This window comes from Eurosta solidaginis, chromosome 5 (assembly GCF_040869045.1).
Source record: "Eurosta solidaginis isolate ZX-2024a chromosome 5, ASM4086904v1, whole genome shotgun sequence".
Classification (NCBI taxonomy): Eukaryota; Metazoa; Arthropoda; class Insecta; order Diptera; family Tephritidae; genus Eurosta; species Eurosta solidaginis.
Window position 1 is genome coordinate 249324999 of NC_090323.1, and position 13134 is coordinate 249338132.

At 40.4% G+C, this 13134-nt stretch overlaps 1 protein-coding gene across 1 annotated transcript in view; it reads left to right on the top strand.

The window, feature by feature from the left end:
• Positions 1–1173: 1173 nt before the first annotated feature.
• Nedd4 (E3 ubiquitin-protein ligase Nedd4) overlaps positions 1174–13134 on the top strand; it is a 74792-nt gene continuing 62831 nt past the window's right edge. Inside the window, exons 1-2 of the mRNA XM_067789602.1 lie at positions 1174–1472; positions 2010–2164. Coding sequence (XP_067645703.1) covers positions 2120–2164 — 45 coding nt within the window. The 5' untranslated portion in view covers positions 1174–1472; positions 2010–2119. The remainder of the gene's footprint in view (positions 1473–2009; positions 2165–13134) is intronic.

Here is a 13134-nt window from a genome sequence, read left to right on the forward strand (position 1 = left end):
CATTTTCATCAACGTTGGATGTGACCGCTTCAAGTGATTTAATAAATTGGTTGTATTTCCACCTGTTTTGCATTTTTTCCGTACGATTTGCATTTCGCAGAATGGCCCTGCACTTGACTAAAATACTTCCAGACAAAAGAACTGCGAATCTTTGGATTACTTATAATAAGATTGAACTCCTCTTCAGTCACTTTCAATTGGCTTCCCTGCAAAAATTGTTGGATTACGTGTTCCATTTTCTTCATGTTGGAGTACTCCAACAATACTCCTTTGCAATACGTTTGCTCGTTTTTTAACGACAGTGAACACGACACGATGACGATCGAACAGAGTTGCCAGAAGTAAAATGTTGCATGCAAATGACTAATAATAAAATTTTACTTTGGCAACTCTGATAAAATGCAACAGCGCGATGGTTTTATGTATACATATTATATTAGTTTCTTTATTCACTTATGCGTATGCGTATTATATTAGTTTCTTTATTCGCGCAAATGCTAAATAACATAAGAATATTCGTAGTATAAAATATAAAAGTTGTATTGCCTTCTTCATTTACTTTCATTTTAAATTAAATTCACTTCGATAATTCTTTCCGACACAATTCCTCTTTAATACTTATATGATCCTCTGTGGGTGCTCCATGGAGTACTACAGTGAAAGTACTTTGGAAAGTACTCTCACGTATGTACTCTATGAAATACTCACAAACAAAGCGAGAGTGGGATCACCTACTCCTCTCCTAGGACATCGCAATGTTAATTGGAGCACATTTTTTGTATGAATACAGATTAGATTTGGGGCAGTCCTATACTCCCAAAGGGTATTCCTTATATTATTTATAGAGTAACCGCGTTTTTGAAGGGTTACTAGAATCTAAAACTGTGTTATTAATTTCGTACTGAACACAAAAACATACCACAAAATAGATAAACACATGTTCAATATATTGCTTACTTTTCTCTCGAAGACACCAACACAATAAAGCTAAATTTATAAAAACAAAAATTACAGAATGTGTATTTCCTGAAGATTCCGTAAAGTAGACCGTCATGAAAACTTCGATGCCTAAAGAATCGAACGATTAAAAAAATCGATTATACATTTATAAAAAAAAGATCGATTAAGAATCGAATCGAAATCCAGCTCTATTTACTATATGTTTGTGTGGGTATGCGGCTATAGTTTGTCAGATTAATTTGCACAACCGAAGTAATTAAAATCAAATGAGCAATGTTTAATTAACTATGGGCGTAGAAATTTGCAACGTTAAAAACGTTTGCATTGTTAAAAATTAATATCTAAAACGTGAAACTATCTTCAGCTTAACTGCAATTCCCTACGCCAAAAGTGTTAACAAATATGAAGTGTGTGCAGTGATTAAAAATTTGCATACGTATATTATTGTCAAATTAGTTATTAAAAAATTTTGTAAACATACTAAAGAAAAATATAATCAAATGCATATTTGGGTAATTCTATACGACAGCATGACACTGCTAATACGCGCCCAAAAATATCGAGAGAGGTGTCAAACGACGCGTCTTGACATCAGAAACCGGAAAAGAAAAATTTTAAGTCGTTCAAAAGATATTAACGAAAAACTACCCACGGGTCCCTCCGAAACGGGGGTGGGATCCACAGTATTTTTGCGCAGAACACCTTTCTGCACTGGGGGCCTTCGGCCGCGCTTATACAAAATTACCCTGGGTGGGTCCAACACCGGTTTGGAGACCAAAATTATATCCGCGCAAAACACTTATGTTCACAATTTTTTTTGTGGGCACCCCAACATTACAACAACCACATGAAAATCGCCAACTTCAACTGCAAATATCTCCAGACAGATACAATTTTTCTTTTCCTGTTTCGGATTGTTAATACTGATGTCAATACGCGTCTTGACACCTCTCTCAATATTTTTGGAGGCGTATTAGCTGTCGTATAGAATTACCCATATTTGTAAAGCAACAATTTTAATTAAATTATCAATGTTTGTGATTCATTAGTTAATGTGAAAAAAATATATCTTAAACGAAGGACTAAAACAATCTATAAGTGATAACTACCTTTTCTATTGTATTATCAACAACAATAAAGCACTTAATTACAGCTTAATATGGCTGAAGCGGCAGCGAATGAGCAAATTCACGGTTATCATGATGTAAGTGAAATTTATGAAATTTAATATATTTGTTTACTAAACATATCTACTAGATGCTAAATTTCTTCAGTTTGGTGAAGGCTGCCGTTTTTTCCTACATTTTTTTCCATTTTTTCAACGAAAAATCTTATTCAGAATAGTAAATTAACAGAAAAAACGTAAGATATACACACGTCCGCACTCCAAAGCATTTCCCAGAAATGTGTATGGACCAGCAACAAGTGTATATCAATATAGCTACTTACATATTATAAAAGCACTAATGTATGCAGTATTTACTATTAGCTGAATTAATGTAAAATTCCTATTTGAGCCATACGCAATATCCCATACATTACATTACATAGCTGTATAACATTTACGCACATATATGTCATTCTTTTTTCATGAGGCTTCATCTTAATTTAAGAACACCTGTTATCTTCTGACTACGTAATCATTCATGTTTTATAGCATTTAATACGGATACTCCAATTGTGTTAAGACGTCACATATATATATATTAGGCCAGGTCGATTTGTGGGGAGGCAAAAAAATCGCCCATTGCTCTCTGAAAATCATATTCTAGGGATCAAAATAAGAAACTTTGCCGAAGGAACCACAACTCTAAAACGAATTCTGATGTCCCCCCCTTTGGGTCATAGGGGCAAATTTTGAAAAATCCCACTTTGAAATGCCTATGTTTTTTCTCTTTGGAGTTTATTTTTCTCTTTAGAAATTTATTTAGTCAGAACATATGTAAATGAAAAAATGAATTTAACTTAGTAATAGAAAAGAAATTAAAAAAAATTATTAGAAATTAGCGTTTTTACAACCCCCTTTTAAAACCAAGGCATGTTGTTGTTGTTGTTGTTGTTGTTGTAGCGATAAGGTTGCTCCCCGAAGGCTTTGGGGAGTGTTACCGATGTGATGGTCCTTTGCCGGATACAGATCCGGTACGCTCCGGTACCACAGCACCATTAAGGTGATAGCCCGACCATCTCGGGAACGATTTATGTGGCCACATTAAACCTTCAGGCCATCCCCTCGCTCCCCACCCCCAAGTTCCATGAGGAGCTTGGGGTCGCCAAAGCCTCGTCTGTTAGTGAAACAGGATTCGCCGCGGATAGGTGAGGTTGACAATTGGGTTTGGAGAAGCTATATATTGCGCTGGCAACCTGAAGGATTGCGCTACACACCCCTTGAATCTGGTATTTTAGTCGCCTCTTACGATAGGCATACCTACCGCGGGTATATTCTGACCTCCTTACCCGCTGGGGTATCACTGTGATGCATTTGCATGTCGTAAACATAGTTGTGTGGGTTTTTTATTCAACCGTTTTAAAAAATGAAGGTATCACAGTGACACAATTGCAGATCGTAAAATTGCTTGTGTTGTTTTTTTTTAAGCCACCACAAGATACAGCAGGTAGAATTGAAATTGCCCCTACCCAAAAGTTCGACCCAAAGGGGGGGACATCAGAATTCGTTTTAGAGGTATGGTTCCTTCGGCAAAGTTTCTTATTTTGTTCCCTAGAATACGATTTTCACAGAGCAATGAGCGTTTTTTAAATCGACCCGCCCTAATATGTATGTATATTATATTATATATCGATTCAAAAATCGCTCATTGCTCTGTGAAATTCGTATTCTAGGGATCAAAATAAGAAACTTTGCCGAAGGAATCATACCTCTAAAACGAATTCTGGTGTCCCCCAATTTGGGTCGAACTTTTGGGTAGGGGCAAATTTTGAAAAATCCCACTTTGACCCATTTGGAGTGCTCCAATCGAGTCCAAATGTATGACCGACCCCCACTAACTTTGGAGGCCCGACCCACCGATGCCAGTGGCACACCCCCTGGAACCCCCTGGGGGTTCACCATACAAACATTTCAAAAAATCGCCGGTTTTGCACTTTACATGAAAAAATCAGCGAAATGCCTATGTTTTTTCTTTTTGGAGTTTATTTTTCTCTTTTGAAATTTATTTAGTCAGAACATATGTAAATGAAAAAATGAAGTTAACTTAGTAATAGAAAAGAAATTTAAAAAAATTATTAGAAATTAGCGTTTTTACAACCCTTTTAAAACCAAGGCATCACTGTGATGCATTTGCATGTCGTAAACATAGTTGTGTGGGTTTTTTATTCAACTGTTTTAAAAAATGAAGGTATCACTGTGACACAATTGTACAGGTAGAATTGAAATTACCATTTCATTCTTATTACCTCGTCTCGTAGACCATATATAACGCAACAATTTTTGTGATAGCATTAAGTCGTTGTGAAGAATTCAAAGTGTGAAGTGCTAATTTCAGATAAAAAAATATTTCAAAAAAAATAATAAGTGAAGTGACCATTCCAAATCAAAAAGTTTACAATGAATCCACCATCCTCTACACCGCTAGATGAAGCAACTACATCAACAACTATCGAAAACCCAATGAGTCATATACCCAAGCATGATGTTACTGTTTTTGGTGTGTCTACTGATTTAACTGATCTTAATTTACCAACCCATCTGGATATCTTGAGATAATTTTTTTTACTTAAGCGAACGTGCTAAAACAGAACAAAAAAATTTTCCCATAAATCATTCACTATTCAAGTACAAGATAAGTTGATTGGAATTTGAGAAAAACTTGGTATGGAAATAATGCTGAAAAAAAGTGTATTTAATAAATTGAATAAATTGCTTGACAAGTATAATGAGCAAATCAAGAGAAGAAACAACACCCAACAATTTACAGAGTATGTAAAATCTCTGGAAACAATTTTTTACATTGGAACATGTAAATGCGATTTGAAGGCAGCTTCATGTGCATGCGGCTGGGTTCTCGAACGCCTCAAAGAGTTCATGCACGATCAACATAATCAGAGAAGACTAACAATGGATGCTTTTATGATGGAAACTGAAGAGCAAGGAGCAACGTCTATGTCATCAATGCCAACATACCAAGATCCCGATGATTCAACATACGCAACCTCATCTTGTTATTTTGAGAGAACCCAATTCTGAATTGATTGGTTACGTAAGACTGGAAGATGAAACCGCTGAATACAACAGAACCAAATTAAATGGGTTTTTCAACGATATAAATATATCACTGGATGCATTAATTGGAATATGCACTGACGGTGAGTCAACAAACACTGGCCCACACGGTGGAATTATACGACGATTCGAATTGCTGTTAAAAAGACCATTGCATTGGTTCGTTTGCCTTCTACACTTCAACGAACTTCCGTTTCGGCATTTGTTTGAAGCTTTGGATAAATCAACCAGCACTGGACCAAGATCGGCAACCGGAAAACTGAGCCGTCAAATCGAAACTTGTGAAACTCTTCCGGTAAGTTATTGCTATCACTCATTTATTATAATTGTCAACCATTTTTCTACGCTATCGAACCGATGTTGACGAGCCAACGGAACTTTGAGTTTATAAAAAAAACCAGATATAAACTTTAATTGCACAAGTTATACGGAAATGATCAATTTGAATGATATAAGTATCGCATTTGAACCACCATTCACGCGAAGCATTCCGTACGATACATTGAAAGAATATTTAAATCAAGATGATCCACCGTTTAATGATCCAAAAATTCCATCACACATAAAAGGAACGGAACGACATGTTCAATTGCTAGCTAGCGTTTCCAAACGGGTTATACCGGAAAATGTAGAGGCTGTTATGGCGACGACATTAGAGAGCCGTGCGAAATTGCCCAGACTTGAAAGTAAAAGACTTCAAACAATAATTTTTTTAAATTTATTTAATAATTTGGGAAAAATTTAAACAACGTGACATCAGGACGGACAAGGCGACAGCTGTTTCGATTATACCTTGTAAATCTCTTTTTTTTAGTTTCTTTTCTATAACTCACTTAAATTAATTTTTTCATTTATATATGTTCTGACTAAATAAATTTCTTAAGAGAAAAAATAGATATTATTATAAATAAATAATAAATATTATTATAAATAAATAAATAAAAATAAAGAAAAAACATAGTCATTTAGCAGATTTTTTCATGTAAAGTGCAAAACCGGCGATTTTTTGAAATGTTTGTATGGTGAACCCCCAGGGGGGTTCCAGGGGATGTGCCACTGGCATCGGTGGGTCGGGCCTCCAAAGTTAGTGAGGGTCGTTCATACATTTGGACTCGATTGGAGCACTCTAAATGGGTCAAAGTGGGATTTCTCAAAATTTGCCCCTACTCAAAAGTTCGACCCAAATTGGGGGACACCAGAATTCGTTTTAGAGGTATGGTTCCTTCGGCAAAGTTTCTTATTTTGATCCCTAGAATATGATTTTCACAGAGCAATGGGCGATTTTTTTGCTTCCCCACAAATCGACCCGGCCTAATACATATGCATATAGTTGCTTATGCTAGAACGAAGGGACCGTATAGGGTTAAGTTAGATTGAAAAGACCTCACATATACTGAGCGTATCTAAAGTTTTGGATCAAACGGAGAACCCCATTTAAGCACCAGGATTTACCTCACTTAGCTCTCTTGTTATTGTTGTTGTAGCGATAAAGACACAGCCCGAAGGTTTTGGTCACCCCAGCGGCTTAGGGGGCTTAGAATATACCCGCGGTAGGTATGCCTGTCGTAAGAAGCGGCTAAAATACCAAATTAATTCAAGGGGTTGTGTAGCGCAACCCCGTGGCGAATAATGTTCCATTAACAGCCGAGACTCTGGCGAACCAAATTAAATGGGGTTATACTGACCCCAATACCCAAAACTTGCGGAAGAGGAACCCCAGAGAAACGCGAGTCACTTTAGCTCAACTTCGATCTGGATACTGTAACAGGTTAAACTCCAGAATCAACCCCGACATACAAAATGTATTCCCTGCTTGCAATGTGTCCCCACATGACACCAACCATCTCTTTAATTGTAATGTGGAGCCAACGCCTCTAACACCCCGCTCATTATAGTCCACACCTGTTGAAACAGCAAGTTTCCTTGGACTCCCGTTAGAGGATATTGATGACAATTTGTGATCGGTCGCACCTATTGGATGGGGCGAAGCACTGCTACAACAACAACAACAACTCTGGCGACCCCAAATTCCTCATGGAACCAGGCGATGGGGAGGGCGGGATGGCCAAGTAGGTTTAATATGGTCATATAAATCGTTCCCGAAGTGGTCGGGCTAGTACCTTAATGGTACTTTGTTGCCGGAACTTGCCATATCTATATCCGGCAAAGGACCATCAACATCGAAAACACTCCCCAAAGCCTTCGGGAGTGTGTTTATCGTTAATACAAGAACAAAAATGTTGATGGACCGTTGTCGGATACCACACGTTTCGGTAACAAGCACGATTAAGGTACAATTCCGACCATCTCGAGAACGTTTTAATATGACCACATTAAACCTTCTAGCCCATTCCGCATCAGCAGGGTAGATGAGGTTGACAATTGGGTTGGAGAAGCTATAAATTGCGCTGCCAACCCCTTGAAGGGGTTGCGCTGCAAAACCCATTAAATCGTTTGGATATTTAAGTCGCCTGTTACGACAGGCATACCTTCCGCGGGTATATTCTGGGCCCCAAATCCGCTGGGGGTTTAATTTCGCTCTCTATGCAAATACTAGAAGTGGTATTGCACCCAGCTCCTCATAGGGGATCCTTGACCTCTCGAGGGCAGAAATAAACTCAGAATCTGCTCACCCATCTTTTTTCTGCATCCCGCACTTGCTAACATGCCGTGACGGACGAGGCCTATCCGTATACCCCAAGCCTGTTTTCTTTAGAAATAGCAACTTCGTTAGTATGACTGGCACCTGATATTAGAGATTTTTTCATTTCGGCGCCTGACTCCACAACTTTCTTATTTCATTGATTTCTGCGCCCCTTTTTGCCAGCTCATCGGTCTTCTCCTTGCCTTCAATCCCCTTACTATAGTGAACCCTTGAACTCTTTTTCATACTTGGGTACCGAGCCACAGAGGAGTGTTCGCAATTAAGGTAGAAGGGGCATGCCTTAGAAAAAAACACTGGATTGGGAGATTTTAATATGCATTTTCACAGGTCATTGCATACTCAAAACCAATATTTAAAAACTAGGCATATGGTTCACTTCTGCGGTCTTCTCACACTGTAGCTTGAAGACCTGGAAAGGAACAGAACCGTCAAAGGATGGTGTTTTTACCTTTGGATTTCTGGTTGAAACTGCTGGGCGATTCAGTTGCAACTGCTCGATACGTCCTCTCAAAGCTTCCACCTCGACCTCGATTTTTTTCTCAAACTGTAAAATTTTTTTATATCTTGCGCCTCCAACTTCGAGGAAATACGTCCTTCTTGCTCTTCCAGTTGAGCAGAGATCTGCGATGATATCTGTGCTGAAAGTTGCGCCGACATTTCGGATATTCGTGCCTCTTTTGCTTCAATCTTCGCTGTTATACGGTTCTCCTGGGATTCCAGTTGGGATAACATATACGTCTTCTGTACTTCCAATTGTGATGCCATACATGTCTTCTGTTCTTCCAGTTGAGATGACATTGTCTTTGTTTGAGCAGATATTGCAGCTAAAATCGTGTTCAAGTCTGTGCTCGTAACTATCTGCGGTGTTTCTTCCATTTTTGTTGTTTCCTCGTCATCAAGATGAAAGTCATACTCTTCCACGTCAATTCCTTCTAATTCCATTGCCTGTCGTAGTCGTTCCTGAAGTTCTAGTTTAATGCCGGTTGTATTCAATCTACGGCTCTCCAACTCCTTCTTCAGTTGCTGGATCTTCAATTCACTTAACTTTGGCATGTCCAAGTTGTATTTGAAATCTACAGAATTTATTCAACAATTCCTCTTCTGACACCAATTGTAACGAATTTACTGCAAATCCTCCTATTTGCAACCCTCTGCCAAGTTCGAATCACTAAACTGTTGAATAAATAACTCCAATATTGAATAATGGAAAATGGCCTTTATTAAAGTACTTCACAATAACACTTATACTTTGCAACTAGCTTGCTTAATAACCAAACTGACTGATAGCTTAAATGAAACTGATTTTCGCCTCTACTGTTGTCGCCCTTTTATACTGTCTGATTTCCTCGTTGCATATTTCTAGGCTTTTCTAATTCCAGAACTTACTAGTTATAAATTTCTCAGCTACAACTACAGATGTATAATTTTTATAGCTTCTCTCATACCCCATGCACTTGTATGTGTGAGCGACACTTCCACAACCACAATTTCATACCTTTAGGAGCATCTCAGATAAGATATCTGCATGTGTTTGTGCATCTCTTCTCCACTGCGTGCACGTCCATAGGTGTAGACAAAATGATTAAATTATTGATGTGCATTCACGTCACTGCTTAGCATCGGCTCAGAGATGGCAGCACCCCTTAGTGTTGCTAACATTCGTAACAATACATACAAACAAAACCTTTCCTAGATATTATTTTTTTAAATAGAAAAAAAGCGTTTTAAAGCAAGAACACCGGCGTACACTGCCGCGCCGCCCACGCCGCCGCCGCCGATATAGTGATCGGCGTAAACCTCTATTACACACTGCTATCACATAGAAAACCAACCTCCAAAATACTGTAACTACTGCAACTATAGAGTACCTATCACTATTCCCCACCTCCTAACTGAATGTCCACGCTTTCCAACACAACATACCCTAGACTTTTCTAACAACAAACCCCTAATTATGTTATCAACTCCTAATACAGAATGTATGATAAATCCAAAGAAGCGAATTAGACAAGATAACAAGATAACTGAACACTTTATTGTAGCCAACCGGCCTTTTATACGCAAAGAAAACAACGGCACAATCATATGATTATTATTCTGTTATGACAATGAAAAACACATAGAGATGATACTTTGAGTAGACGGTAATACATAAGGCGGTCAGCACATACTAATCGAACTGCACCGACTCAATCTCGTACATCCTCCCCGGCTGGGTCCTGTGGTCTTAGGATTCCTTAGCTAGATTCGACAATGCGGCATACCCGCTGGACTGGGCGCTGACACACATGTTTGCGATGTAAACCTCTTTCGAATGTGCTAAATTCTAAGGTGACCACACGTACGAATCCATCGCTCCCCGGATTTACCTCAGTAATGCGACCAATTCGCCAACGGGAAGGTGGTAGTTGCTCATTTTGAATAGCTACGATGTCACCAACCTGCATATTAGGGGTAGGTCGCGCCCATTTGCTACGAACCTGCAGCTGTACCAAGTACTCCTCCTTCCACCGTTGCCAAAAATGTTGGAGCATGCGCTGCAGTCGCTGATAATACTTGAGACGGTTGTCAGGAGCATCTGAATCACTGGCGTCTGGTCGTGAATTCAATGGACGACCGATAAGGAAATCCCCAGGCGATAGCGCAACAGCACCTTCAGGATCGTCATGGACAGCGATAATCGGTCGCGAATTGAGGCATGCCTCGATGCGCACCAGCAATGGACTAAGCTGAGAGTAGGGGAGTACTGTGTCACCAATGACGCGCTTAAGATGCTTCTTGGCGGAGCGGACCGCAGCCTCCCATAAACCTCCTTGATGTGGCGCTGAGGGAGTTATGAAATGCCAATGGACACCGGCATCCGACAGTCGTTGTTTGGAATACGTGTTGCTCCAGTTCGCCAAGTCAGATTGGAGTAGACGATTTGCACCGACAAATTGACTGCCATTGTCACTATAGAGATTGGTACAATAACCTCGTCGACTGACAAACCTATCGAAGACATCAAGAAATGCTCTGGTGCTTACGTCCTCTGCCAATTCAATGTGCACAGCCTTGCTACACATGCATACGAAAATCGCTGCATATGTCTTTGTGGTGGTCTTAGAGCGTTTGCCGCCATGACGGACTAGAAAAGGCCCAGCGTAGTCCAACCCACTGTTGGAAAATGGTGGAGCAACTAACACGCGGGAACGAGGAAGATCAGCAATTTGTTGTTGTTGCATAGCCCGTTGATGTAACCTGCAAACTTTACACTGATGTATACAACGCTTTACAAGAGCTCTCACGTGCACAATCCATAATTCCCGACAAAGATACTGTAGCATCTCTCGTATACCACCATGCATAGTTACGTTATGTGCGTTGCGCACCAAGAGGGTAGCCAATGTGCATTCCTTTGGCAAAATTATGGGGTGACGCTGCTCGTAGGGGAGAACTGCGTTTCTCAGTCGACCACCAACACGTAGAACTTCATCGTCACCCAGCATGGGATTCAGAGGGAGCAACTTGCTTGAGGCAGAAACACTGGAAGAAGCTCGCAAACGAATAATTTCTGACATGTAATATTTACCTTGTGCTTCGCGAACGAGCAGCAGCAATGCTTGGCGAATCTCTTCTGCTGATATCACTGGTGTACGCCAATGGGATCTACCAGCTGGTCGAAATCGTAATACATAGGCTGTTGTGTGCAAAACTCGCTGTAGTGTGCTAAACCGGTCAACAAGTGGAATGAAGGCTGAAGAATCGTTGGCATACCGAACCTGTATTGTCGGAGTTGTGGTAGTGCAGATGAGTGCTAGAATTGAACTCAGCTCAGAATCGTGTACCTGTTGCTCTACGTTGTCGAATGTGTGGGATTCTTCCTGATCGTAATTACCATTATAAATTATGCTTGGCCCGTTCCACCACAAAGGCCAATTTTTGAGCGTTGCTGGTGTCATGCCCCTACTGGCACAGTCGGCTGGATTGTCCTTTGTACGAATGTGATGCCAGTCTGGAATATTAGAGTGCTTCTGAATGTATGCCACCCGGTTTGAGACGTATTGCATCAACGTATGAGGTGATTTGCGGATCCAGGACAGAACTATGCTGGAATCGCTCCAATAAACGCATTGATTTTTGTTGAGCTGAAGCGCCTCTCGTACGCTGACCATAGTCATTGTCAGTAAGTGTGCGGCACATAATTCTAGCCGTGCAATCGTCATCGTCTTGAGTGGGCTCACCTTTGTTCTCGCTGCGACTAGTCTGATCTTAACCTCGTCATCTGCGCCGCAACTGCGCGAATATATAACAGCAGCATACGCTCTCTCGCTGGCATCGCAGAAACCGTGGAGCATGATAGCTGCCGATCTTGACATCCCAATCCATCGTGGTATGCGCAATGAGGTGATCGTTGGTAGAGTGCTTCGAAATTTGAGCCACTTTTCTCGGAGTTCTGGTGGTAAGGGCGTATCCCAATCGATCTTGGCTGCCCATGCTAGTTGCATCATTATCTTGGCTGTCACTGATATTGGAGCCAAGAGTCCAAGAGGATCGAAGATTTTAGCCACCTCACTCAACACCTGTCGCTTTGTGGCAATAAGATTACCATCTTGCACCGATACTCGATAAAGAAGCTTATCATTAGAAGGTTCCCAGTGAAGTCCCAAAACCTTGGCTTCGGCGTCGCCCAAGCTGAGTGCTGAGGTGGATAGTTCAGCGTTAGATATAGCTGCAATCACATCGGAAATGTTGGATTTCCATTTACAAAGCCGAAACTGACCTTCATTCAATATTGTAGAAATATCACGCGCCAAAAAGGATTGCCTCATGTGGTGTATCAGCGCTATCAAGTAGATCATCTACGTAGAAATTGTGAAGAATACTTTCCCGTGCTCGACTGGCTCGCTTTACGTCAGGCACAGCGAATTGGTTGTCAACGGCGCACAAATTGAGAACGCGAGTCGCATTGAAAGGGCTGCAGGCCATACCATATGTTATTGTCTTGAGTTGATACGTACATAAAGGGTCCTTTGGATTTTCTCGCCAGAGGATTTGGGCAGGATTGAGAACACGTCCTTCCAACCTCCCAATGATATGACTCCAAGACTCGCCCGTTGGGACCACCAGTTCCTAGAAATCCTATTATTACTAAAATGTATTTAAAATTTGTAATAATCTAAGTTTTAGGCTTAAAACGCCGAATAATAAATAAATAATAATAATAATAATTTGTTGCCAACAGCGATGCCTCGGGTCGATTTCAATCTCGGAACATCTTCTCGATGTCTGC